The sequence below is a fragment of the Typopeltis vanoorti genome, chromosome 17 (assembly GCF_054136105.1).
Source record: "Typopeltis vanoorti isolate ZY-2024b chromosome 17, IOZ_Tvanoo_1.0, whole genome shotgun sequence".
Classification (NCBI taxonomy): domain Eukaryota; kingdom Metazoa; phylum Arthropoda; class Arachnida; order Uropygi; family Thelyphonidae; genus Typopeltis; species Typopeltis vanoorti.
The window spans coordinates 48698794-48726002 of NC_143565.1; the positions used below are offsets into that span (position 1 = coordinate 48698794).

General features: G+C 36.6%; 1 protein-coding gene across 1 annotated transcript in view; it reads right to left on the reverse strand.

Annotated features, from left to right (window-relative positions):
- Positions 1-219: 219 nt before the first annotated feature.
- The window catches only part of LOC150097369 (nuclear exosome regulator NRDE2-like), a 131976-nt gene continuing 104986 nt past the window's right edge, over positions 220-27209 (reverse strand). Inside the window, exons 5-7 of the mRNA XM_090407654.1 lie at positions 24295-24555; positions 653-1796; positions 220-304 (exon numbers count right to left, since the gene is read on the reverse strand). Coding sequence (XP_090263780.1) covers positions 220-304; positions 653-1796; positions 24295-24555 — 1490 coding nt within the window. The remainder of the gene's footprint in view (positions 305-652; positions 1797-24294; positions 24556-27209) is intronic.

Consider the following 27209-nt stretch of genomic DNA (forward strand, 5'->3'; position numbering starts at 1 on the left):
TAGTTTATAGCCAAGAAAATTTAACTAATTAAGCTTTTATACATTTTTTAAGAGCTTACAAAGACTTGTAGCACGAGTTGCATTAGCACTATACAAAGGCAACTTTTCCCAGGAACCTGTGTATTCACTTGCTTTAGATTAGGGATTTCACCACTGGCCTAACAGCTATTTCAAACTGTTGGTTTTCATCGGAGACAAACTTAGAATATCTCAGTGGATTCACACTTGAACTTTATGTACTTTGCTTTTAAGTAACTCTTGACAGGTGCAGGAAACACAATTACTATGAAAAGAACCTAAAAGGCTATATACAGAAAATTATTAAAAGAGAATATTAAGACATAAATATCTATTATTTCATAATCAAGTCAGCAAATAACGTTTACTTCCAAAACATTTAAAAGTTTCTTAAGTCCAAGACAACTCATACTGAATGTTTGTATTTCCACAAATACAAAAGTGTTATTGATCACTTTTAAAACTTGTAAAAGTTTCAAAGGCAAACATTATTTTAACTTCTTGGCTATAAAATAATAATGGATATTCAATATCCTCTATTTTAATAAATTTTATGAAATGATATAGGTTTTTTTCTTCAATTATAGATTTTATAAATAGGGAAAGAAAAACAACATGACGTAAATCAACTAACCTTGTTTCCAGCATTTCTGTAATATCCTTGAACACCTGCATAACACCATTTGCACCCTGAGTAAAATATTGAAGATACATAAAACATACAGCACAGCTTGCAAAAACATCAGACATAAGACTGAAACAAGTGCAATTGAAATCATTATCTTGCTCAGTAGAAAGATATATAAGTTCTGTTTCCAGTGTCTTTTTAAGTCTATTCCTAACTTTAAGTAAAACTGTTGGTGGAACTTCATTCTGGAATGACACATATGCATTTTCATTGCACACAGACACCAGTAATCCAATTAGCTTGTTGAACAGTAGAGTTTTTTCATGACTACAAAGAGATTCTTTTGTGTCTGTAGTCAGGCCTAACTGCAACTCTATAAATGTTTTCAAAAATTCCCACAATTCTCTTGAATACTTTTTATTCATATCAGCAGAAGCACATGTGGACAGAAGTGTAATGAATACTTTTTCAGCTTCATTTTTGTTGCCTGTTAACCATTCCAATTTTACATACTCTTGCCACAAAATCAAGTTATTTCTATTTTCATCTTCCTTCAACATACTTTTCAATAGCTTTTTAATATTCTTTACTTCATGTTTGAGCTGAGCTGGTTCTGCTTTTTTCAACTTTTCCACATTAAATCTCACCCACAGAAGCTGTAGAATTTTTCTATATTCTGCAGTAAAAATCTTTTGGGTTTGTTCAAATACTCTGTTTATAAAAGGTACTGCATTTTCAGGAAGGGTCCAAGATGAAAATAAAATAACATCAGAAATTTGCTTTAACTCTGCATGTGCAGCATGCATTTGTAAAATGTTATCTGTAGTTTCCATTAATAGCTGATTATCAGCAACCACATCTGGTCTGACAGAGCAATGCTCATTGTGAATATTCACTCCAATAAATTGCAAAAATTTTAATGAAGCATAAAAGCATGTCTTTTTTGAAGTAAACCAAAAAAGATTATCACTCACTTCATCCACAAGAACCATCCTATCTGAATCTTCACAACTTTCTTCACTCTCCCCTATTTTTACATCTGCACGCCATGGTAACCAGTGGAAATTTTCACGAAGAGTTTCAAGCTTTAACCACACTTCCCACTTTGTGTGCATGCTACTGAGAATTTCATCTTCTTTTGGATTAAGATCTACAAAATAAATACATATATATATGTATATATATATATACGAGGTGTGGCTATTAAATAACGAGACTGGTTACAAAAATGTGGTTTATTATTACAATTGTACAACTTTATTGTTATCCCCCTTCAACATACTCTCCTCCTCCATCTATACACCATTGAATATGAATTTTCCATTATTGGAAGCAGTGTTGCAAGTCCTTAGAGCTGCCATTTTCTCCTTTACATCAAATTTGCACTGACATCACGGAACAGCTGACAGCGTAGCCGGACTTACAGGAGATCATCACATGTGATGAGATGTGGATTTTCTAGTATGATCTAGAAACAAAGAGACAATCGATGCACTGGAAAACTTCCACATCACCGAGAATGAAAAAAGCAAGAATAAGCAAGTCAAAAACTGAAGGCAATGCTGATTTTTTTTTTTTTTATATCAATGGCATGGTAATGATCGAATGGGTACCTGAGGGTCAGACAATTAACTAACATTATTACCTTGAGGTTCTGGGAGGAGAAGAGACACCCAATCTGTGGAAGAACAATGCTTGGATTCTCCATCAGGACAATGCTCCAGCCCACAGTACACTGTCTGAAAAGCAGTATCTGGCTGATAAGAAGATCCCAGTAGGACCATCCACCTTACTCGCCGGACTTAGCTCCATGTGACTTTCACCTTTTTCCAAAGTTGAAATCCGCATTGAAGGGCACCCATTTTCAGTCAGTGGATGCGGTAAAGGAGAAAACAGCAGTGCTACTGAAGCAGATAACACCTGATGACTTGCAGCACTGCTTCCAACAATGGAAAATTCATATGCAACCGTGTATAGATAGAGGAAGGCAGTATGTTGAAGGAGATAACAATTAAGTTGTACAATTGTAATAATAAATCACATTTTTGCAACCAATCTCATTATTTAATAGCCACATATATAAATGTGTACACACACACACACACACACACACACACACACACACACACACACACACACACACACACACACACTTGAAATAAATAAAAAAAAAATGCTGGCTGTTAAAATATTTGCATATTAAAAATAATATGCAAGTAACTGCACTTTGGAACTACCCTAAGCCTGGATGAAGGGCTATAAGTACCCATTACTCTAAAAAAATCCCTGATCATGAAAACAGAGTCCAAGCAATCCAAATAAACCAAGTGTCAAATGTGGTAACCTGTGAGATCTCAGATAATCACTATCTAAGATGTTAAGAGGATAAAACATGGATGAAGTATTAAAGACAAAGCTTACAGAACAGGTGAGGTCACCAATTTCACCTAACCAAACATGTTAATTGCAACATATTACAATAACAAATGTTAGAACTGGCAAAAGAATTGGCAAAAGTTATTAAAGAAATGAGGCAATACAGAATGGATATTTAAGGATATGTGACCTAAGATGGATGGACAGGTTTTGGAAAAAAATAAATTTTGTCTTTTTCTGTTTCCAAATACTATATTCAGAATCTGATGAAAAGAATAAGAGGAGGGATACTTTATAATGAATAAAGACAAAAGTAATTGGAAGCCTATGAATGATCGAATAATAATGGCTGGATTAATTCACCAACAAATGACAAGGATCTTGAAAAAGAGGTACTTTATGAACAATTACAGAAATGTATAGGAACAAATACAAAATGGCATGATAATTTGAATGACAATATGAATGACAAAGTACTAATAAAAATGAACGAGCAGTACTTAATGAGATAGGCAATCAAAGAAATTAGCATGGCGATTTACTGATAGTTTTTTTTTTTTTTTTTTTTTTATTATGGAATAGCTCATCAACATATTCATGCTGAGTTGTGTCTCGTCTTATTTTGCTAGAGAGCATGAGACATCTCCGTGTGAATATGTTAAGTATAAAGAAATTCATAAAATGATGTGGTTAATATATAAAATATACATCAGGTCATTCTCGTGGAAAGGATTAGACGTTGGTTATGCATTTTTAACTAAGTAATTTAAGGAAATTACAATGTCACTAGGATATACATTAAAATCAATTTTAATATACTTCAATATTTCGGCAATGTCACGTTGCCATTTTCAAGAAACTTAAGAACAAGACACGTGCATGCAGGTACAACAAACATTAATGAGGAAGAAGCAGGAAGCTATTATTTCTCCTAAAGTCCTGATGGTGCCCCCCTAGCAGGCCATGTTGGTATTCTTGGGCGATTGGTCTTCTGATGTAGGTTTCCCAAATTTGATGCAGTCTCATGCAGCCAAATTTGTTGAGGTTCGGATTGTTTCTTAGGGCTGAAGCTGATTCCATGAAAAGCCTTTGATACTTGTATTTACTACGGTGTACTATAGTGGCTTTCTTCCACCGTATTCTATGGCAGGTATTGAGTGCATGGTTAGCAAGACCAGAGTGGCTGTACTGGTGAAACCGGATGTAGTTCTTGTGTTCTGAAATTCTGATATTGGCTGTCCTGCCTGTTTGGCCAAAATAGGACAGCTTACAGCTGCAAGGGACCTGGTATACACCAGTTAGGTCTGTGGGGGGGGGGGGGGGTCTTTAGTAGAGCGGATAAGTGATGCAAATTTTTTATATGGTCTGCAACACTGTCCTACTTTGGCCAAAAAGGCAGGACAGCCAATATCCGAATTTCAGAACACAAGGACTACATCTGGTTTCACCAGTACAGCCACTCTGGTCTTGCTGACCATGTGCTGGATACCTGCCATAGAATACGGTGGAAAAAAGCCACGATAGTACACCATAGTAAATACAAGTATCAATATATTCCATGAAAGGCTTTTCATGGAATCAGCTTCAGCCCTACGAAACAATCTGAACCTCAACAAATTTGGCTGCATGAGACTGCCTCAAATTTGGGAAACCTACATCAGAAGACCTTCAGCTCAATCGCCCAAGAATACCAACATTGCCTAGGGGGTACCATCAGGACTTTAGGAGAAATAATAGCTTCCTGCTTCTTCCTCATTTACTGTTTGTTGTGCCTGCATGCACGTGTCTTGTTCTTAAGTTTCTTGATAATGGCAATGTGACGTTGCTGAAATACTGAAGTATATTAAAATTTATTTTAATGTATATCCTAGTGACATTGTAATTTCCTTAAATTACTTAGTTAAAAATGCATAACCAACATCTAAGCCTTTCCACGAGAATTACAATAATCCACGGAGATGATATTGCACGTAAAGCATGCCATTATGGTAAAATGAAGTTAAAGCTATCAAGACAACTGAATCATCTCGCCTTCCTAAAACGCTGCTGGGATAAAAAGGTAATTCCTAACTATGTGAAATTCAAGCACCGTTTCTCTTCACAAAAGGCACTTCGTATTTATAACCGTGCCAGCCAAGCCTTACTCAGAGAACAAATGGCCACGACTCGCTGTTGCCTGAGTGAAGCTAACTCAGCTATAGAGGCACTCGAAGATGACCTTTCAAGCACCTTAAGCCAAGAAATTTGGTCTATTTTATACAACATCTCGTGCACTGCAGCAGAGAAAGAATTTAAAAAAGTACGATAGACACATCAAAAAATTTGAAAATTTAAAAAACAACTCGATCTCGAAACCACAACTCCCTACCAAAACGGTAGTCAACCTTTCGTCAATTAATGTGAAACCTGAAGCACTCAACGCCCTCGCACACGGCCACAACTTCGCCATTGTGCCCAGAAGAATACCTGCGAAAGATATTATGATAAGAACTGAACGCGGGATACGACACCTTCCAAACCACGTCACCAACGATATTAGACTGGATGTAGCTTGTGTTCTGACCAAAGCTAAACCACCAAAAGCCAACATGTCCAGTAAGGAAATTAAATCTCTACTGGAATTAAAGAAAAACAAGAAAATAATAATCACCAAAGCTGATAATGGGAACGCCACAGTATTGCTTAACCAAAAGGATTACACAGGTAAGCTGAAAGCTTTATTGTTAGATCGGGCTACTTACCTCCCTATTGAGTACAATCCCACCAACTCACAAATTAGAAAACTCCACAGGCTCCTTAAGAAGGTCACTTCTTGGCCTGTGGAAATCACTAACAAATTAAAACCATTTAACTCCATATCCCCCCCCCCCGTATTTATGGACCCGTATTTATCCACTATGGCACATAAGGAAAATGTGCCATAGTGGATGCCATTGATCCCCCCACATACAAACTAGCTAAACATTTGGCCAAAGCTCTCTCACACTATACCGGCAACACACCTTCACACATAAAAAACTCAGCTATAAAAAACAAAGCCAGCATAGAAACCCTTACACTCAAACACACTGACATAATAGTCAGTTTTGATGTCTCCTCCTTATTCACAAATGTCGCAATTTACAAATTCCCAAAGAATCCTTAGAGCTAATCCAAGCTAAATTTCCTCCCGATGAAGAAAAAAAACAACTGCCTTCCTTTCTTAGACACACTAGTCACCTGCCAGCCTGATGGAACCTTGGTTTTCTCAGTCTATTAAAAACCCATCCCATACAGGCAGATACATTCACCAACAATCCCACCACCCCTCCTCGCAACAATATGGAGTCATTAAGACACTACACAACAGGGCTAAACTTATCTGTTCAAATGACAATGCCCTAACCACAGAGCTAAACCACATTCTCAACACTTTCTCAGCCAATGGCTGCCCCACCCCCTCCCAAAAAAAAATCCAAAAAATATTGAAACCAGTAAACCACAACCCCCCTCCCTCACAAGGATTACTCTAAATCCATCACCATACCCTATATCCGAGGAACCTCAGAAAAAATTACAAAAATCCTAAAAAAACATGACTTAACTTCTTGTTACAGACCATATAAAAAATTGGCATCCCTTATCTGCTCTACTAAAGACCAACCTCCCCCCTCCCTAGACCTACCTGGTGTATACCTGGTCCCTTGCAGCTGTAAGCTGTCCTACTTTGGCCAAACAGGCAGAACAGCTAATATCAGAATTTCAGAACATAAGGACTACATCCAGTTTCACCAGTACAGCCACTCTGGTCTTGCTGACCATGCGCTGGATACCTGCCATAGAATACAGTGGAAGAAAGCCACGATAGTACACCATAGTAAATACAAGTATCAAAGGCTTTTCATGGAATCAGCTTCAGCCTTAAGAAACAATCCGAACCTCAACAAATTTGGCTGCATGAGACTGCCTCAAATTTGGGAAACCTACATCAGAAGACCTTCAGCCCAATCGCCCAAGAATACCAACATTGCCTGCTAGGGGGCACCATCAGGACTTTAGGAGAAATAATAGCTTCCTGCTTCTTCCTCATTTACTGTTTGTTGTGCCTGCGTGCACATGCTTGTTCTTAAGTTTCTTGAAAATGGCAACGTGACGTTGCCGAAATATTGAAGTATATTAAAATTTATTTTAATGTATATCCTAGTGATGCTGTAATTTCCTTAAATTACTTAGTTAAAAATATATCAGGTCAGATTGAAAACATAGTAATCGTAGGCAGCTTTAAAAAAAGCTTACTCTGATGTTAGGTGTACGATCTGTTCATTACTTGGTGACAGCAACACTTATAAAATCCAAGGGGAAGGATATGACATGTCCAATTCAAAAATGAAATAAAGAAAAAGTTTTACATTATGATACTGCAATTACATTACATTACAATACAATTATGTTATAATATTACAATACTGCAGATTTTGGAGGGAAAGGAAGTAGAAAGGGGAATGCCCAAGAAACATTATTGAAAAAGATGAAAAAAAACAAAAAACAAAATTAGGACAGGATAATATATAATGAGATCACAAGAGATTGTTTAGATATTAAGAAAGGAAATAAGAATAAAGAATTGTTATTGAACAAGGCCTGAACACTGATAGAGGAAAGGTGCGAAATTAAAATCTGAAAATATTAAAAAATTTCATCATAGAAACTATACATAGGGGAGAAAGGAAAGTTAGTTAAAACATTGATAGTAAGGATAACAGAAATTATGTGGACAGTATGGTGGCATAGAAGCCAAGAAGCTTTGCCTTTAATACTTCATAGTGAGTTGAGCTACACTGGAAAACTTTATGAAGTGATAAGGAAAATATGCTCTGAAAGAGAAAGAAGAAAATGTAATAAGAGATAAAAAGAGCATGCTGGTAAGTGAAGAGGATAAGCTTGATGGAGATGTAGAAAATAACTGATTTAATAAGTACAATATTGGAAGAAGCCCATTCAGCTAAATGTAAAATCTTGGAGGAAATGCACTGGGAGAAGTGGAAGGGGCAAAGGATCTTGAGGGGAAAATTTGATAGAAACGTGAAATTCAGGGAAAATATCGCAAAGGTGGTGAAAATAATCCAGAGGATTGCTGCAACGATGAGAAGGATGCTGACCAGAAGAGAAAGAGTTGTCATTCCATTGTATAAAGCCCTGATCAGACCACACCAGGATTACGGTGCTCATATTTGGTTCACAGGATTTGAAAGGGATAAATTAACCTTGGAAACAGTGAGTAGGTGGATAATAGAGATGATATCAGGACTGTATAATGTTAATTATGAGGATAGGCTGAAGGAATGTGGACTATAAAGTTTGATAGATAGTGATAGATAGGAGAGGTGATATGAGTGAGACATTTAATGAAATAGAGGTGAAAGGTAGTCATAGGATTGACACTGGAGAATTCTTTTGTTTGGTGGAAGTGGAACAGGGGGAAGGGGCAAAGACAAGGGGCCATCCCTGGAAGTTGTGAGCAAGAGGATGAGGAGTGGTTTCTTTGCATGGAGGGTGGTTGAAACATGGAATGCATTGCCTGATAGAGTGGTGAGAGCACGAACAGTGAATGAGTTCAAGGAGTGGTATGATAGACTGTGTTTTCTAGGATGAGCTTCTCACAGTGAGTCTTGTGACTCCATGGAGAACCTGAATCATAATAATAAGTACAGATTTAAATATTATGTTAGAACCAATATTTAAAAATAAGATATCTGAACACAGTATAGAAGATCAATGGAAAGTAAAGACAGTATAACACTACAAATGCTTATGACAATTAAAGAAACTGCTAGTAATCAATTGCAAGTGAACTTTAATAAAGTGTTCAAAAGTGAAAAGATATCCAGACAACGAAAGGGAATGATGAGAACCATGATACCAAAGAAAGACGATCTTGTTAAATATAATTTAACAAGATCATCTGATTTGTGGTCAGTCAGTGAATTTAGTGCTCCTGTAAAATTGGTGATTTTTGTCTGTTTTATTGTGTTTTTCCCTTAGAAAATTAGTGTTTTATAGTATACTAGTATAGGTTTTAGTGTATTTAGTATTTTAACACATGTTTTTATTATGATATTTCAATAATTAGTATATGTTTAAAATGGCACCAAAAAAAAAGGGCAAGAAATATAATGCTAAAAAAAACACCGCAGGTGAGAACAAGAAGGTTAGCCCCATTAACGAGGTTATTTGTAATGTGGAGGAGGTTAATAAAAATGAATTAACCTACAAAATAGCAAAATTGAAATAGATCTTCAGAGAGAGACGACAGGAATTGCAAAAAGTCAAGAGGCACATTTAAACGAACAGAGGGTGAAAAAGAAAGTTATGCAGGAAAATAAGAAACAACAAAGCAAGGAAACAAGTAAGTCAGGAAATAACGGAAATCAGGTAAGCGAGTTATAATGTCCAGTTTTCCTGGAGCAAAAATTAAGAATATAAAGGAAGCAATTCATAAACAGAAAAGAAAAGTAAACAAAATCGTAGTTATAGTAGGTACTAATGATATAACTCGCAATCAGTTCAGTATGAGAGAGGATATGAAAGGGTTGTTGTAAGAGGCGAGAGTGAAGAGTGAGAAAGTGAAAATTGTCAGTATTTTACCTTACTATGATAAAAATGAATTAAGAAGAAGGGCTATGATGGCAAACGATTCGATGTATACGCTGTGTAGAAGGAATGGATGCGAGTTTTTGGATGTGTGGAGTGAGTTTGATGGAAGATTGGATTTGTATAAGAGGGATGGCCTACACCTGAATGCATTTGGTATCAGGAGTCTGGAAAAACTAATAACTGGTATGACACCTAACACAGAGAGTCAGGGAAACTAAATTATAAAGGGAGGAATGGTGTGAGTGTGAGTGTAAGAGCAACAATGTTATATAACTATGTTAATGATGGGAACGGGCTTGGTCATGGAAAATGTTGACGAGGAGAGAACAATTTCAGCTTTGTGTTCATCCAGTTCAGACCTATCAAATGTGTGCAAAGATGTCTACATGTATAAGGCATTAGAGAAGAATAGAGATCTGCAAGTTGTCCAACTGTGTCAGGTAGACTGTAGACAACACTATACAAAAGAAAAAAAACAGGTAATTATTATGTCTGTACACCAGGATCAGTCTGAGAGTATCTGATACCCCTAGGCAAAGAAAATTTAGGTGCCCCTATACATTGTTTCTCTATATATATTTTGCCATACTCACACAAGCACACGTACACCTACACATGTGGATATTTATAAAAATAATATATTATTCTGAACATTAAAAAAAGGCGAAAATAATGTAGGATCATCAGCGAGCACCAGGATGGCTTGATTTATTTCAGTTTTTTTTATTATTAATCAAGGATTACTAATTTTTTTCAAAGGTTGCAATTTTTCCCCAAACTATGTAGCAAAATCTGGTGCCCCGAAATCTTAGTGCCCCCTAGGCGATTGCCTAGGTTAGCCTAATGATAAAACCAGCCCTGCTGTACACGAATGCTAGGAATATCAGAAACAAAAGGACAGAGTTTGTTGCCTTAGTCAAAATGTTGAAACCTCATATTGTAGTTATTATTGAGACCTGACTATCAGAATCAGACCTACTAACTGGTATCGAGGAAGGATAGAGAGGATAGGAGAGGAGGGGCGTGCTGCTAATGATATCAGATGACTTGAATCCAGTTAGAGTTGAGACCTATGATTGTAGTACTATTATTACTAACAATATTTCATGTGGCAGTGAGTTTGAAACTATCTGGTGTGAGGTGAAATCTCACAAAATCAATTACATAGTGGGGTGTTGTTATAGACCTAGTGGATCGGTTGCTAGTGATGAAGAAATGCATCACCAAATAGACAAGATGAGCATGAAAAGAGTAATCATAATGGGAGACTTTAATTATCCAAATATTGATTGGGTAGCAGTAGAATCTCATGACAAGAATGAAAATGCATTTATTGAGCTGTTGAAGGACAACTTCCTCAAGGAGCATGTGAAGGAAGGGACTTGAGGTCAGAGAGATCAGTCAGGGAACTTGAGGTCAGAGTGTTGACAGTGAATCTTTACTTTGTAATGAACACTGTAATGTGGTACTCACTTGGGAATTGACAAAGTTTATGAATGTTCCATTCAGAAAAGGTTAAGTGCTGAACACAAAAAAAAAAAGGAAATTATGACCAACTGAGGAGTGTACTGAGTTCACTGGAATGGGATCGGTTGTTGGATGGAAAGAATATTGACAGTGCATGGTAAACATTTTTGAGTCTTCGGACTCCTTGGAGGTGTCACAAATAATAATAATAATAATTTAAACAGTACTTAAATGATGCAATATCAGAGCGTGTCCCAAGAGTTTAAAGAATAAATAGGGTAGGAGTCAAATGCATGTGTAATTGTATTAAGCAAGAGATTTGTAAGAAAAGGACGACGTGGAAGGAATAGCGTTTGCATAAGTATGACGTCCATTATGAATGTTATAAGCTGCAGGCTAGAATAGTCACAACTGCTGTATGGAAAGCAAAGTCTGAGTATGAAATGAAACTGGCTCTGCGTGCTAAAGACAACCCACAAGAATTCTATCGATATGCTGCAAGTAAAAGAAAGAATGAATATGAAAGAATAACTCTTCTAAATGCAGATGGCATGAGGGTTACAGATGCAGAAGAGGTTGTTCAACTAATCAGTGCCCATTTTGTTAAAAGCTATCAACCTGGTGTATGCAATATTGAGCTCACTGTAGCCTCTTCACTGGATGAAGAAACGCAGGTTTATGAGGACAAGGTATTACAGCTCTTGTACAAATTGAATAAGAATTCAGCGATGGGAACTGATGGGATACAAGCACAATGTGCTAAATGAGAGTCTCAGAACAGGGAAGATTCCACAGGAATGGAAGGAATGTATGGTAATTCCATTGCACAAAGGTGGTGCAAAGACTGATGTATCCAACTATCGACCAATTAGTATCTCAGGAGTGGTGGTGAAGATTTTGGAAAAATTGGTTAGGGCTCGCATTCAAAAATGGGTTGACAGTGAATCTTTACTTTGTAATGAACAACATGGGTTTACTAAGGGAAGGTCATGTTTTAGTAACTTGCTCACATTCTATAATAATGTTACCACTGAACTAAACAAGGGGAATGGATACACCATAATACTTTTGGATTTTGCTAAGGCTTTTTGACAGAATACAGCATGATAGACTGTTGCTTAAATTTGAGAAAATGCGTTTGGATTATAGAATATTAGCATGGATAACAGGATAGCTGACTGACAGATATCAAAAAGTGGTATATGGGGATGTGAGTCTGCAAGATTTAAGGTAACAAAGGATCAGTGCTTGGTCCACTGTTATTAAATCTGTATATTAATGATATTTGGAAGGATTTGACAAGTGACATTTGGCTATTTGCTGATGATGCAAAGACAGGTAGGGTAATCAGGAATGCTGCCGATATGCAGTACTTGCAGAATGATTTGAATAGACTGGAATTATGGGCATGGGAAAATGGAGTGTCAGTTCAATGTTAGTAAATATAAAGTCATTCACTTTGGCATGATTAAATATCCAATGCCATATTATATTGGTGGGATTATGCTAGAAAGAAACTGATTGAGGGCTAAGGATCTTGGAGTGTTAATAGAGGAAGTTGAAGTTCAATGGTCATGTGGCAAAGATTGCAAATATAACTCAAAACATAATAGCAATGCTGAAAAGAACGTTCGCATGTAAAGATAAAGGATGTCATTTTGCCTCTTTACAAAAGCCTTGATAAGACTTCACTTGGACTATTGTGCACAGGTCTGGTCTCCTGGTTTCTGTTGTGATTCCGATATATTGGAGAGAGTACAAAGGAGAGTGTTAAAATGATAATCAGGATTGTGGAATACTGATTATGAAGACAGATTGAGAATTTGTAGACTGCAGACACTAGAGGAGAAAGAGGGGTGATATGATTGAGACTTACAAACTTCTGAAAGGATCAAACAAGATTTCAGTTGATGGAATTTTTCAATTTATACAGGATGGGGGAAAGGACAAGAGGGCATCCTTGGAAGCTGAGAATGAAGGCTGCTAAGAAGGGTTAGATTTTTCTCTCAGAGGGTGGTGCGTGATTGGAATGGACTGCCATTGGATGTTGTGAGTGCAAGCAGTGTGAATGAATTCAAGAATAAGTATGGATAGCTGGTGTGTGTGTAGTATGTGGGCCTCCCTCAATAAGTCTCTGACTCCCTGGAGGTCTGTCTTAATAATAATAATATAATAATAATGGAAACATTAGTATCTGTGAAGATTTTTTGTAGAATTTTGATAAATAGAAATGATATTAAGATGTAGGTTTGCATAACAGGAGGTTTAGACTACCAGTAGATTACATTTAGACTCAAGGAATACAAGTAAACAGAGTACAGAATTCAGAAATCCCACACAAGCCAAATTTCATAGGTTTTTAGCAGACTTTTGATAGGATTTTCAGAGAGAGAAAGAGACTTATTAGAAACTATAGAATTCATGATTTATCCTCTCTCTCTCAAACACACACACACACGAGGCCTATAGCAAATAAATGCCATGGGGTCAAGAGCAAAGTGATTTGTTAATATTCTTCTTGAGAGCTGGAGTCATTAAAAAATACTTCATGGGGAAGGATGATACACAGAACTGAGGTAAACAGAATAAAAGACAACTGGAAGTAACAGATTTAATGAGTCTGCTTGACTGTAAAAAGTTGGTTGGCAGCTATTGCTTGTGTTCTTGTAGACTTTTGTAGAAATTTGGTGGGTGGGGGATGGCATAATAGAGGCTAGTTCTGTTGAACAGTGAGCATGCAAACACTTGTAGAAAACACACAATGCAGAAACTGAAACAGTGTCTGAAGAGAGAGTTCTGGTCTGGTCCTGTCATCAATCAACCAAACTGCTCTCTTTTGGACTTCATCAAGAATTTTTATTATTATTATTACGTGACACCTCAAGAGAGTCCAAGGACTCATCATGGGAGGGCACACTACTCTACTTTGCTAAATACATCTCATCCTCTCCACTACTAATTAATTCTCCAACTACGACACTACTACCATCAATGGTATCTACTGCCCATCATTACCAACAACAGCACTTTTTTTGTCTGTAAATTGTGTGTGTTCTGAAGGCCGATTTGTCTGTATGGATGAAAAATCCGAGTTTTCCGGGAGAAAAAATCTGCTACCACCGTATGAGATCGGCTAACTCACCTTCAACCGAAAAAGCCCATATAGGGATTCTCTCATCACAACGAGAATCAAACCTAGGGCTTTTCCAATTGAAGGGTGCAATGTTCCGCTATTCTTCCAACTACGCTATGGTGGCTAGAGAAGTAGAGTTTTAGAGAAGTCTTATGCACATCACCCCCCCCCCCAACATGAGAGCAATATTCAACTGAGCAGATATTGGATTTGTACAGAGTAAGCAACTGAGCAGGAGAGAAGTAGCATCACAACGAATAAGTATGGTAAGTTTTCTAGAAGCTGAAGATACTACAGAAGTGATGTGATTATGCCGGGAAAGACTAGGAGTAAGAGTCAAAAGAGGAAAGATCTGGTCTTAGCTGTTAAGTTAAACATTATCAAAAGTAGAGAAGAACAAAGGGTTTTTTTTTTGTTCTGTTTTTTTTTGTGAGAAAATAGGAAAAACTGTTTTGGAAGCATTGAGGTTGTGGTTGCTGTTGCCCCATTGCAGGATAGTGTGAAGACCAGTTTAGGACACTTATTATAGATGATCTTAAAGCACAAGAAGTCTGAAAAGTTTTATCCTATATGAGTAGAATGAGTAGAGAGTACTATCAGCAAAACTGTGAATAGGATTTGAGGTCAATAAGAGTGAATCATTTATATATATATATATATGGGGGGGAATGAAATAACATAATTCTGAGAAGCACTTGCATTAGCAGGAACATTTGAGGAAAAAATACATGTATTCAACAACCTAAGAGAAAACTGGTAATTCAATCACACAGAGGGAGGAATCTACTAAGAAGTCCATAATGCCAGACCATATCAAATGTCTTTGAAAGGCTGAGTGCAACAGCACAGGTTTCTCTGAACTTTTTCCATGACATGTGTCCAAAGGTGAGCGATGAAGGCCAGGAGATCTGTTGTGGATCTTGATTGGCAAATTCATATTGGTGACTGCTGATTAGTTGACAGCTCTCCAGACATCAAAGTTCATTGCTGATGACTTTCTCCATTTCTTTGGACAACACTGAGGTGAAAGCAATAGGTGAATAGTTAGATTTTGCTTATATAAATCAGAGACATTGAAAGTGACCAAACAGGAAGCCATAAATAATTTTCAAATAGTGTTTAAGTAAAATGAAAAATATTCCAACTACAACCTATAACAAATTACGAGCAATGAGCAATATAAACAGACACAGCCAAAAAAAAAAAAAAAAAGTTGGCCAAGAAATAAAAAGTGAGAACAGACAGAGGAGACATTCAAACTGGCTTTGTCATGGATCTTGAAATGAAAAAAAAAAGGAAAAACAGAAAGACTAAAACCCACTTAGCAAAGAAAGGTCAAGAAAGAACGAAAGACTAACAGAGGTGTGCATGCATGCATGTGTGTGTGTGTGTGTGTGTGTGTGTGTGTGTGTGTGTGTGTGTGTGTGTGTGTGTGTGAAGGGGGACAGAATTTGTTGACAGAAAAAGGGATAACTGCAGTTGGTGGTTCTCAGCCTAATGTGACATAGGGCATAATGATATAAATAGATAGGCTATATGTACATGACAATATGCTAATTACTTGGAAGGTTGGTAAGACTTTTTTTTTTTAATGTGAATCTTACCAACAAAAGGCTGTAAGCCATAGCACAATTGGAAGAACAACGGTACTTTGCACCCTTCGATTGGAAAAGGCATATGTTCGATTCTCATCGTGATGGGAGGAATCTTTATATGTATGTTTTTCAATCAAAGGTCAGTTAGCCAATCTCATATGGAGGTAGCAGGGTTTTTCATCTTGCATACAGACAAATCAGCCCTTCAGAACACACGCAATTTACAGACAAAAAATACTTGTTGTGGTGGTGGTGGGCGGTAGATGGCGCTGATGTAGTTGATTGGTAGTAGAGGTTCAGTGTAGTGGTGGAGACGGTGAGTTGCACAATAGGTGTCCTCCCACAGAATCTTCGGACTCCTTGGAGGTGTCACGAATAATAATAATAATAATAATAATAATAATAAAGATTGTAGTACATTAGCACTGTAGGCTAAGAGTTTATATAATCTTGGGATCCTGCTCTGAAACCCAAATATGGTATTCTTTCAAGCCACTTCTTAATAAGCAAACCTTAATAAGCAGGGTGATAATCTCCAAGTGATGACAAAAACTGTTTGCCACTTAAAGACTCACAAAAAACATACATGTTAAAATAAGATTCAAACCCAACTATACCAGTTTAATAATATGTGATTTTCTCTCCCCCAATCTCTTAAGTCTTTCTATCCTACTTTCGATTTTCAATCCTTTATCATTTTTACAAATCTATTATCATTCAATCTTCCAATAATTTTATTTATTTATTTATTTTAATAAATAAATAAATAATCGGACTCACATACAAAAAGTTGCAAGATCTATAGCATATGAATGCCATGTGTTGGTAATTGTGTTTACATAATCCAGAAATCCTACTCTAGAGAAAAACATGCAACTTTTCAAGCCAACTATCAATAACATGAAAAAAAGTAACAAACATGCTGGATAAAGCTTGGATATGGTGATATTCTCTCTCTCTCTCAACCTCTCTTTATAACCAATATTCCAGAGTATGGAAGCAATATCTCTGTATCCTCTCCAAATCACAAGGAGATGACCAAATTTGAACACAATCTTGGTGTGGTCTAATCCAGATGTTATCAGCAGTCTCCTTATCATAGCAGAAATATGCTGTGTAGGTCTCATAATTCATGCCAGTATATACTGTGAACCTCAAGTGTCTATCAACCTTTTCAGAAATCAAATCTCATCTGCTTAGCAGCACACTTCCACCAACAGAGTATGTGGCATTTCACCTCTGTATTTTGAAGTAGAAAACTTTCAAATGGCAACCCCTGCTCATTTGTTCAAACTAACAGAATATTTAAATTTCCAGAAGAGACCAGATAACAGAGGAACTTCTTATAATTCTCCCCAACTCACATTATCAACAAACTGAATATTTTCTGTACATGGGATAAAGGTGAGTGGGTAGGAGTAGGTGTAAAGTCAGAAATGAGGGGCGCGGTAGAACTAGTTACAGACCAAGAAATCAATTACTGTGCCAGGGGTATAAGAAATAAAGGAGATGAAATTGTTGTACTGATTCACCCAAAAATAGTTAAAATAAGTAACATGTGGTTGAATGATATCTAGATAAGATGATCTTTATCATGAGGACAGGAAGGGCAGGGGAATTATGCCTAGCATGAGGTAGACAAGATGAGATATTTAGTTGGATGTGGCTGTAAAGCTGGGGGATGTGGAGACAAGTGTACAGACAAATCAGTTTAGTGAGCAAGACAAGGGTGATCACCATGGGATTTTAATTGTAGCCATACTGACTGTAATGAAGAGATAACATCTGGGAATAAGAAAAATGAATTTGAGTTCTTGAATGACAACTATCTTAGGCAATATGTAACAGACGGTACACAAAGGCTGAGCATCTTAGATCTGTTGATATCATCAGAAAATATGATTGTGAATGGGGTGTATGATCTTACTTCAGTTGGCAAGGAATGAGGTGATTACCTGGTTGTAGCCAGTCAAATGAGAACTTCTGTGAGAAAAATGCACATATGGGACACAAACTGGTGATCAGGCTTGTATATCCCACATGTATACTTTAGGAAGTATAGGAAGTTTAGGAAGTATAGGATGAAAAGAGATGAAAAGAGGCTTTACACTCCTCATGATGAAAACATCATGAGGAGTGTAAAGAGTATGGAAGAGGAGGAACTAGTGGTGAGCAGGCAGTATATGAAGAATTAAGGAAACTACATAAGGCATTAACTTGACAACTTATCACTGAATGTCTTAAAGCAATGCTCCAGGAAGTAGTTAATGACACTCTTAGCACACACTGTTTAACAAGAGTCTGACAACAGCAAGTCCCAAAGGAGCAGAAAGAGGGTATAACTATAGTGACAAGACTGAGGCTATAATTTATAGGCCAATCAATGTGCCTTATGATTGTGGTTATGGAGTTGGAAAGGTTATAGGCTAGGATTGTTCAGAATTAGGTTGTTCATAGCAATTTCTCTGTGAAGGTCAGCATGGATGTGAAAGGGAGGTCGTGTTTTAGCAATCTGTTCATGTACTACAAGGTGAAACATTCAATGGATCTGGAAGATGCATATTCAATAGCATTCTTCAAAGCTCTATGATAGACTCCAACAAGTTGTAATTAAATTGTAATGGATAGGATCAGATAACAGATTAGTGAGCTGAACAAGTTACTGGCTGTTAAGTCAGTAACTTGTTCAGCATTACTATCCCCCCCCCATACACAGCCTGCTGTGTATGGGGGGGGGATAGTATCCCAAAAGAGGAAGGTTGTTAAAAATTCACCAGCATACTACTGGGTTAATCCTATCTGCATAGTCTGCTATTTTAGCAAATCCCGCTTTCCTGTATTCTCTGGCCAGAATGTCTGTCTTGCAGGATGGAAAACCCTGCTGCCTCTATATGAGACTGGCTTCTTCATTTTATCTAAACTCACCTGATTTCACTTAAGAACATCATCATCATCACTTTTCTGTTCAGGATACCATGACAATACAACATTACATTATTAACAATCTTCTATCAACAATTTTTCGCCAGATTAGTGTATTTCTTGTTGGCACTCCAATATTGCCATATCTAACAATTCGTTGTTCTAAGGCACTTCTGATTGAATCAATCCACCTAGACCTTAGCCTTCCTCTGGGTCTCTTTCTTGCTATCAAACACCTATTTTGCTAATCATTCCTCACCATTCTATTTAAGTGGCAATACCACACCTTAGATTAGCTCTGCTTACATAATTTTGAATGCAAACAATATCATGTTCCTTTCTAATATCTTCATTTCTAATATGGTTCTGCCATTAATGTCATCTGTTCACGCCCCTAATTTTTCTCAGAATCCTCGTATCTGTGGTCTCTAGTCTTTTATTTCTAACCTAATTCTCACATCCATAACTTAAAACTGGTTTGAACATTGTCTTGTATACTGCTAGTTTGGTGTTTTGGCTAATTTCTCTCTTATTTCATATAAATTTATTCAACTGATTTCCCAGCTTTGCTTTTCTGTTGTGTATTTCCAAATTTAATTTGCCATTTTCACTAAAAACTGTATCTAAATTGCTGAAATATTTTACTTGTTCTATAGGTTCTCCATTGAGAATGAAGCTATGAAGCTGAACACAATCAAACCAACTGTCCAACATGTAGATTAAAAATGCCCACCATTTTAATCTACAGAAGTCAAATTTGATTTCCAGCAAAAGTTTTTTTTTTGTTGTGTTGTTGTATATTAAACCCAAGATTTAGGTTAGCATTACTGCTACCATCTGTCAACAGCAATATCATAACTAAGGTAACAACAAGGATATCAATGATACCCTTTTGATGGAAAAACCTGGATTCAAATCCCATGCAGGACAAGGATCAGGGCTTTTCAGCTTTCCACTATCTACCGTGAAGCAAGGGACCAAACAAGTTCAGGGACCAAACCACAGGTTCCAGCATGGTGTCTCGATACACTTTGGCTGAGGTTTTGACCCAATCTTAGCAGAAATGCAACTTGGATCCCCCCCCACACACACACACACCAAACCAAACCATCATTGATGAGGGGTTGATGACCGCTGAATCCTGGGTGCTATGCATGTGCTGTGTGACCATCCAAGGCATATATACCCAATTGTTCTGGGGGTTAATGGTGAAAATCTTCTCATCTGTGAAGAGCATATCTCTGTGTCTGTTGTTTTCATACTGCCAGAGAAGTGCCTTTGATTTTCACGTTCATCACTCGTAACATCACTTTCTTCATTCTCACAGGATTATGGTAGAGGCATGTCTTCACAGCCATCACAAGCTGTTGCATTCTAACACAGCATGGTTGACCTGTTTTTTGACAGTCAGATATGTCTTCTGTATTGTTATAATGGTTAATATTCTGATACGCAAACATCCTACTGATCCCAAGTGTTTTTAGTGTGTTGAAAACAGGTGGCTGCATTCCAACCCTGTGAAGTGCTATACACAGTTCTCATGATCTCCCCACTTCATGTTAACTCGCACAGGTAGGCAACTTTTTCTCTACTGATAACCATATGAATGCTGACTGTGCCAATGGCACTAATGGAACTGGGCTTGCACAATTCTGTGGGCAGCGCTGGAAAGTTGTAACAGTATTTATGGCAAGACTGTGTACTACTCTTGATTACTTATGATATAGACTAATAATAGCACTACTGCTATCTTTCAACAACAATACCATAACCCATTACTAAGATAACAGTTTGCTCAAATCATTTCATTTTGTAAGACAAAACTAATTTTCAAATGAGTTTTCAGTCTGTATTATTTAATATTGTGCTTAGTGGCAGGAAAAAAAGAGAGAGAGAAATTCATTATGGAAATGAAAAACAGCATCGTCCATTTTTTTTTATCTGCCTACAACTGTGCCATATGTAAAAGACTGATAAACTCTTTTAGGTAATAAAGTTCATGAAATCCAGCTGAAGGGCCATATTATCACAGACTGTGATGCCAGCATACACCACAGAACAGTGCAAAATGATATATGGTGCAGAAATATGTAAATAAAGGCACTACTGGTTTGGAGGTCTGGCTACTTTGTAATTTTGTTTCTATACAATAAAAGAAAATAAAAATGTAAAATGACATAATATAAAATAATAATTTTTATAATAATAAATTATTAATAGGTGTCCATGATAAGTCAAAGTATCTACATTTTATTTTATTTTTTCCCCATCAGTCTTGCTTCTGAATGGGTCTGCTATCATAAATATGAAACCTCATTGTTATGTAAATAACTGCTGACTGTCTGATCATTAAGCTGAATTAGCCACATAAATATAGCTACTCCAGTAGCTACATGAATCAAATCATTTTTTTAAAAAAATACACTGTGATTTCACTTTGTGGGTTAGTTAAAGTGAATTAGTTGAAGAAATTCAAAGATTTATAGCAGAATGGCAATACTGCTATAAATCTTGGAATAATTAATGCATAATATTATAATGTATATAATATAATAATATAACACAAAGTATAATAAACATTTTGAAATAATTATTTTTATAATAATTAAGAAAATAACATTCAACGTTTCGACCTCTGCATTGAGGTCATCATCAGAAAAGCATACATATGTACAGGACACAAGCTACATGGCACTACACCAAAGTAAGATGAATCTAAATGCTTTGTTAATCGTTTACCCTAGCCTGACCTCTGGTGGAAAAAAAAACTTTAAATCAAAAAAATATTACTAAACAAAATATATACAAAATTAAAAATTAATTCACAAAATAATAGCAATGCTTTTATCTATATTTTTTACTGATGATAAAAAAAAGTTTTATTGCAGAACTAAATTAAACAATTTTTAAAATCCTCTCATATTAAGTTTTTCTTCTGTTTGGAATTGTTCTGGATGCTACATGGGTTGATGATGGGTCCTCCAGATTCTTGGAATTATTAATACATCATTCTTGTTTACATGAATGATGTTTCAGCATCATCCATCTTTGAACGAACTTTCTTTCAAACCAGGTTTTGGTGCAGTGTAAGGAATTGGTAGCTTTCCAGTTAATTCTGTGATATGTTTGAAGTGCATAGTCTGACAGGCCTGTTTTACCATAGCAGAGAAATTTAATGTGGCATTTGTCATCTTTTCTAATTGGGATTGTGCATTCTGTTTCCCCTATGTAAGGTCGGTTGCAGGTACAGTGAATTTTGTAAACCCCTGGGTGTGCAAGGTATGGAAGAGAATCTATGGATGAGCTGGGTAAATTTCTTAATTTTGCAGGAGGTTTGAAGGTTGCCTTAATATTGTATTTATGTTGTGTTCTATCTATTTTTAATGATATGCCCCTAATGTATAGCATGGCATTCTTGTAATCTTTTTTTGCTTTTAATAGTATTTTTGTGGAAGATCTTTTGGACTGTTTTTTTTTTTTTTTTTTTTGTAGCCATTTTTTGCAAATGTTTGGTTAATAATTTCATATTTTTATTCAGTGCCTGCTCATTGGAGCAAGTTGTTAGGGCTCTGTGTTTGAGGGTACTGATGACCATTAGTTTTTGTGTTGGATGGTGGTATGAATTTTTATGTATGTATTGGCCTGTGTGTGTAGGTTTGTGGTAGACCATGAAGGAGAGGAAGCCTGAGGTAAGACGAGTGACACACGTCTAGAAAAGGAAGAGAGTTATTGTTTTCAATCTCAATGTGAATTAGATACATTTGTGTTGTTTGTTCAGGTAGCATAAGAATGTATTTAATGTTTCGCAATTGTGGAACCAAATGGCAAAAATATCATCAACACATCTGAGCCAGACTTTGGGCTTTAGGTTTGCTGAATCTGGAGCTCATTGCTCGAAGTCTTGAGTGTAAAAGTTAGCGATGGGATAATGAATGCTGATCACTGTGTAACACTAAAGGAAAAGCTATGGGGGGAAAGTGATGAGTCCATAGCAATACCGTCTTTTTGTAGGTAAAAATTATTTTGTCACAAGAAATACCCAGAGTGAAGTAATTGGACAAAGAGGGCTATGATATCAAGCAGAAATATGTTCTGTACGAGATGAATAGTACCACTGATTGGGACATTAGTGAAAAGGGCAGTTATGTCAAAGCTGACTAATAAATCTTTATCATTGAGTGTGATGTTTCTAATTTTCTTTATGAAGTGTTGTGTATTTTTTATGTAGGAGGAGGAATGACCCCACCAACTCTAGTTTCTAGTAGTAGCCTCTAGTTTCTTGATCTAAGTGATAATTGAGGCTGTCAAATCCTTCAACTATCAGTTGTAGCGGTGTGTTTATTTTGTGTATTTTTGGCAGACCATAGGGTTGTAGTTAATCTTTTGGTACCTGTTGTGGTCGAATACAAATTGGCATTTGACCACAATTCATTTTTCCCAGGTATGCTGTCCAATGAAGGATGACAGTAGCATTCCCTTTATCTGCTTCAGTAATAATGAAGCCTTGGTTATTTCTTAAAGATTTAAGGGCTAATTTTTCTGCTTTTGTTAAATTGCAACTTAGCTGTTTATTGGAATTTAGTATGTAGGATATTTCCATTTGTATTTTATCCAGATCATCCAGATCTCTGGCAAATTAATGCAAAATTTATAGAGTGCTTCATAACTGATTACAAAAATAGTTCCTCAGACCTGTAGGGACTTTCATGCATGCATCTTCTTTCACTTCCTGCATGAAAGAGTACCAGGACATAGTCTGTCGATCTTGACTTGCCAAACCAATATTAGCAAATGTGGTTTTTATGCTTCAAGGAAGAGCTTAACAGATATAGTGGTCTGTTCAAGTAGGATAAATACAGGCACATAAAACTTTATACACTTCAGAATGTGCAAGAAGATGAAGCTGATTCCTCAGAGAACAGATGAAGATTGTTAGCTGTGTGGTTTGAATGTGGCATGGAGATTATATTTATGAAGAACTATTTTTTTTTTTTTAAACATGTCCATGCCCTAGATAGAGGAGATGAAATAGTTTTATTGTGATCTTGTGGGTCAGGTGTGGTGGTATAAGGAAAACACAGTGATTTCCTTTCAGACTTATAGTCACTAGAACAAATAAGTGTTTGAAGAATACTGTGCTGTTGGGATGGATGATGGTGACTGCTTACATAAATACCTTCCAATGTGTATGTAGGTTCCAATAAAGATAAAAGGATAATGGACAATGTGGCATACAAGTAAGTAGAGTGTCTAGCAAGGGATAGGCCATGAGACGAAACATACATAGCATAGCCACTCACAGGTGTGCAAGTGCTAGAGTTTTAAGACATTCTATAGAAATCGGGTAGAGACAAGGAACCAAAAATGATACCATCTAGTTCTTTGCATGTGTGTATATGTATATATATTTTTTAATTTAATTTTATTTTACTGAATTTTATTTTAATATATTTTAATTTATTCTCATTTTATTTTAATATACTTTAATTTATTCTTATTTTATTTTGATTCAATTTTATTACCTTCATGACTAACTACTTTAGTAGATGATAGCACCTTGTCTTTTAACACATTATCCCAGCCAAGAGCACCCTCTTCACCTAGTCTTGGAACTCCACTATCCCAGAAGGGCTCAAAAAAGGTTACTGCTTGTTCTAAAGGTAGTGATTTATTCAAGAATGGAGGAGTACATAAGTTAAATTCAAGTAAAGCTTGAAATTTGGCTATTGCACGTTCACTGTAGCCACAATATCGGAGAAAATAACATAGATGAGTAAAAATATCTACAATAAAAGAAAAATTATATTTTAAAAACATTTGATACAATAATTTATTTTTATTTTCAGTTGTTAAATAGGATTTAAAAAAGGAAAATGTTTTAATAGAATTCCTACAAATAAGAAAATACTAATGCAAGTTGCAAACTGACAATATCATTATTATTCTTATTGTAAGGGCACCTTTTTGGAGTCCAAAGACTCATCGTAGGAGGACCAAACTATCCACACAATCTATCATACCTCTCCTTGAACCCATTAACAGACAAACAATGGACTCTGGCAACCCATTCCAATCATTCACTTTTCTCGCCAAGCAAAAATATAGTTCTCACACCCCTACTAACCACACCTTTATTCAACTTCCAGTGATGACACCTTGCTCTGGTTCCTCTAGCCAAATGATGAAACCTTTCCCCTGCATCAATCCAATAAAACCCTTTAAACAACTTAAACGTTTCTATCATATCCCATCTTTTCCTTCTATCAACCAACTTCTGCAATCCGCACACCCTCAATCTATCCTCATAAGAAACATTCCAGAGACCACTCACCATCTTGGTTGCTCACCTCTGAATCTTCTCCACTGCTTCCTCATCCCCCCCCCCCCCAAAAAAAAACCAGGAGACTAGACCTGAGCACAGTAATCAAGATATGAAATATCAAGGCCTTATAAAGAGGAATAATAACTTCCTTATCTCTACTTGTTAGTGTGTTCTTCAATACCCAAATAATCTTATGGGCTACCTTAGCAACATTTGTAATGTGTCCTCCAAATTTTAACTAACTACCACTACCCTAAATCTCTAGCTTCATCTATTTCCTGGAGTACAGTTCCATCAATGTGGTACACAGCATGTAATCTTTATCCTAAAATGCATAACTTTACATTTCTTCACATTAAACTGACTGGCATCCATTATCTTTTGCCCATACTGACAGCCTATTTAAATTGTCTTGCAACCTCTCCATATCGTCTTGATTAACTATTACACTATCTAATTCCATATCCTCAGCAAATAACTGAATATTTCCTTTCAGGTTATTTCCATATCATTTCTTTTATGTACAAATTCAACAGCAGTGGTTCCAGCAATGAACCTTGCAGCACAGCACTTGTCACGTTTTCAGCCTGATTCTGCCCCTCCATATACCACTTTTTGATACCTGTCGAGCAGTCACCCTCTTATCCATATAACCAGTGTCATATCCATCCCCATTTGTTCTAATTTGTGTAACAGAGTTCCATGTGGTATTCTGTCAAATGCCTTGGCAAAATTCAGCAAAATCTTCATGTACCCATTTCCTTTATCTAACTCAGCTGTTACTCTATTACAGGGGTGGCCACAATGTGGCTCGCAAGTCGCATGCTGCTCACATCCACGCATCATGAGGCTCTTCATGATCTGCCAAGAAAAAAATAAAAGAGAAGAGGAGACAGTGTAAAAGAGGAACAAAATAAAAAAAGAGAGAAGAGAGAGAAAAACACAGGATTAATAAAAATTATTGAAATAAAAAAGTTTAATTCGAAACACATTAAATGAAGTTTACTTTGAACAATTAGAATAATTTTAAAGTCGAAACACAATAATTTTAGTTACTTATTTACTAGTAGAGGCCTTCCTTGTATCATTTTCTTAGTAAGCTCCTTAAAATTAGGTGTGCAATTAGTCAAAGCAGTTCTTACAAGTTCATTACAACCTTGCCATGCCCACACTCACTCACTCCTTTACTCCTGTACCATCGCATCAGTCAAAGGTTGTGGCTCTTCTAAGTCTTACCAGAATTATTTTGGAACCAAAAGGATGCGCAGTTGGCTACCCCTGCTCTATTATAAAAAGTATCTAAATTACTAAGGCATGACTGACCCTTCACAAAGCCATTATTCACCAAAGTATCATATTTTTATCCACCCATTCTTGAATTCTCTTTTTGGACTGTTTTTCAGCTCTTTTACCACCACGCCTGATATACCGATTGCTCTATAATCAGCTACTGCACTCTTCCCTTATTCAAGGGAATTAATTTTGTCCTCTTTCCACTCCCTTGGAACTCTATCAGAGATGAGAATAAAATTAAACAGTAGTCAGAGGTTGCCAGTTCCCTTGCACATTCTTGCAACACCCAAGCTGATATGAAATCTAATCCAACAGCCATAGTTACTTTTAGATTCTGCAATATCCTAAGAACCTCCAATTCATCAACCTCCAGCCGGCCTGGTTGGCCAAGTGGTTAGCGTATCCGCTCTCCAGCTAACAGGCTGCGGGTTCAAATCCCGCAGTGGGCATGGATGTTTGTGATTGTCTGTGAAAAATACTAGTAGTGATGGTGGCCACGGCATTGGTGTAAATTATGATGATAGTTGCGGTTCGTTGTAGTTGGTGGATTAAGTGGTGGAGACAGAGAGCTGTAGAGTAGTTGCCCTCCCTCGATGAGTCTTTGAACTCCCTGGAGATGTTACGTAATAATAATAATAATTTCCACATCAGTATCTGTCACATGTTACAGCAATAACCTCACTTGCATGATGTTGTGTGTGTTATGATCCATCGAGCTGTTTCCAACTCCTGGCGACTACACGAACATACACTCTCCATTCCGATCTGTCCTGACCATGTCTTTCAGAACCTCCAAGCACACTCCAGTTGCTTCTTTAACTT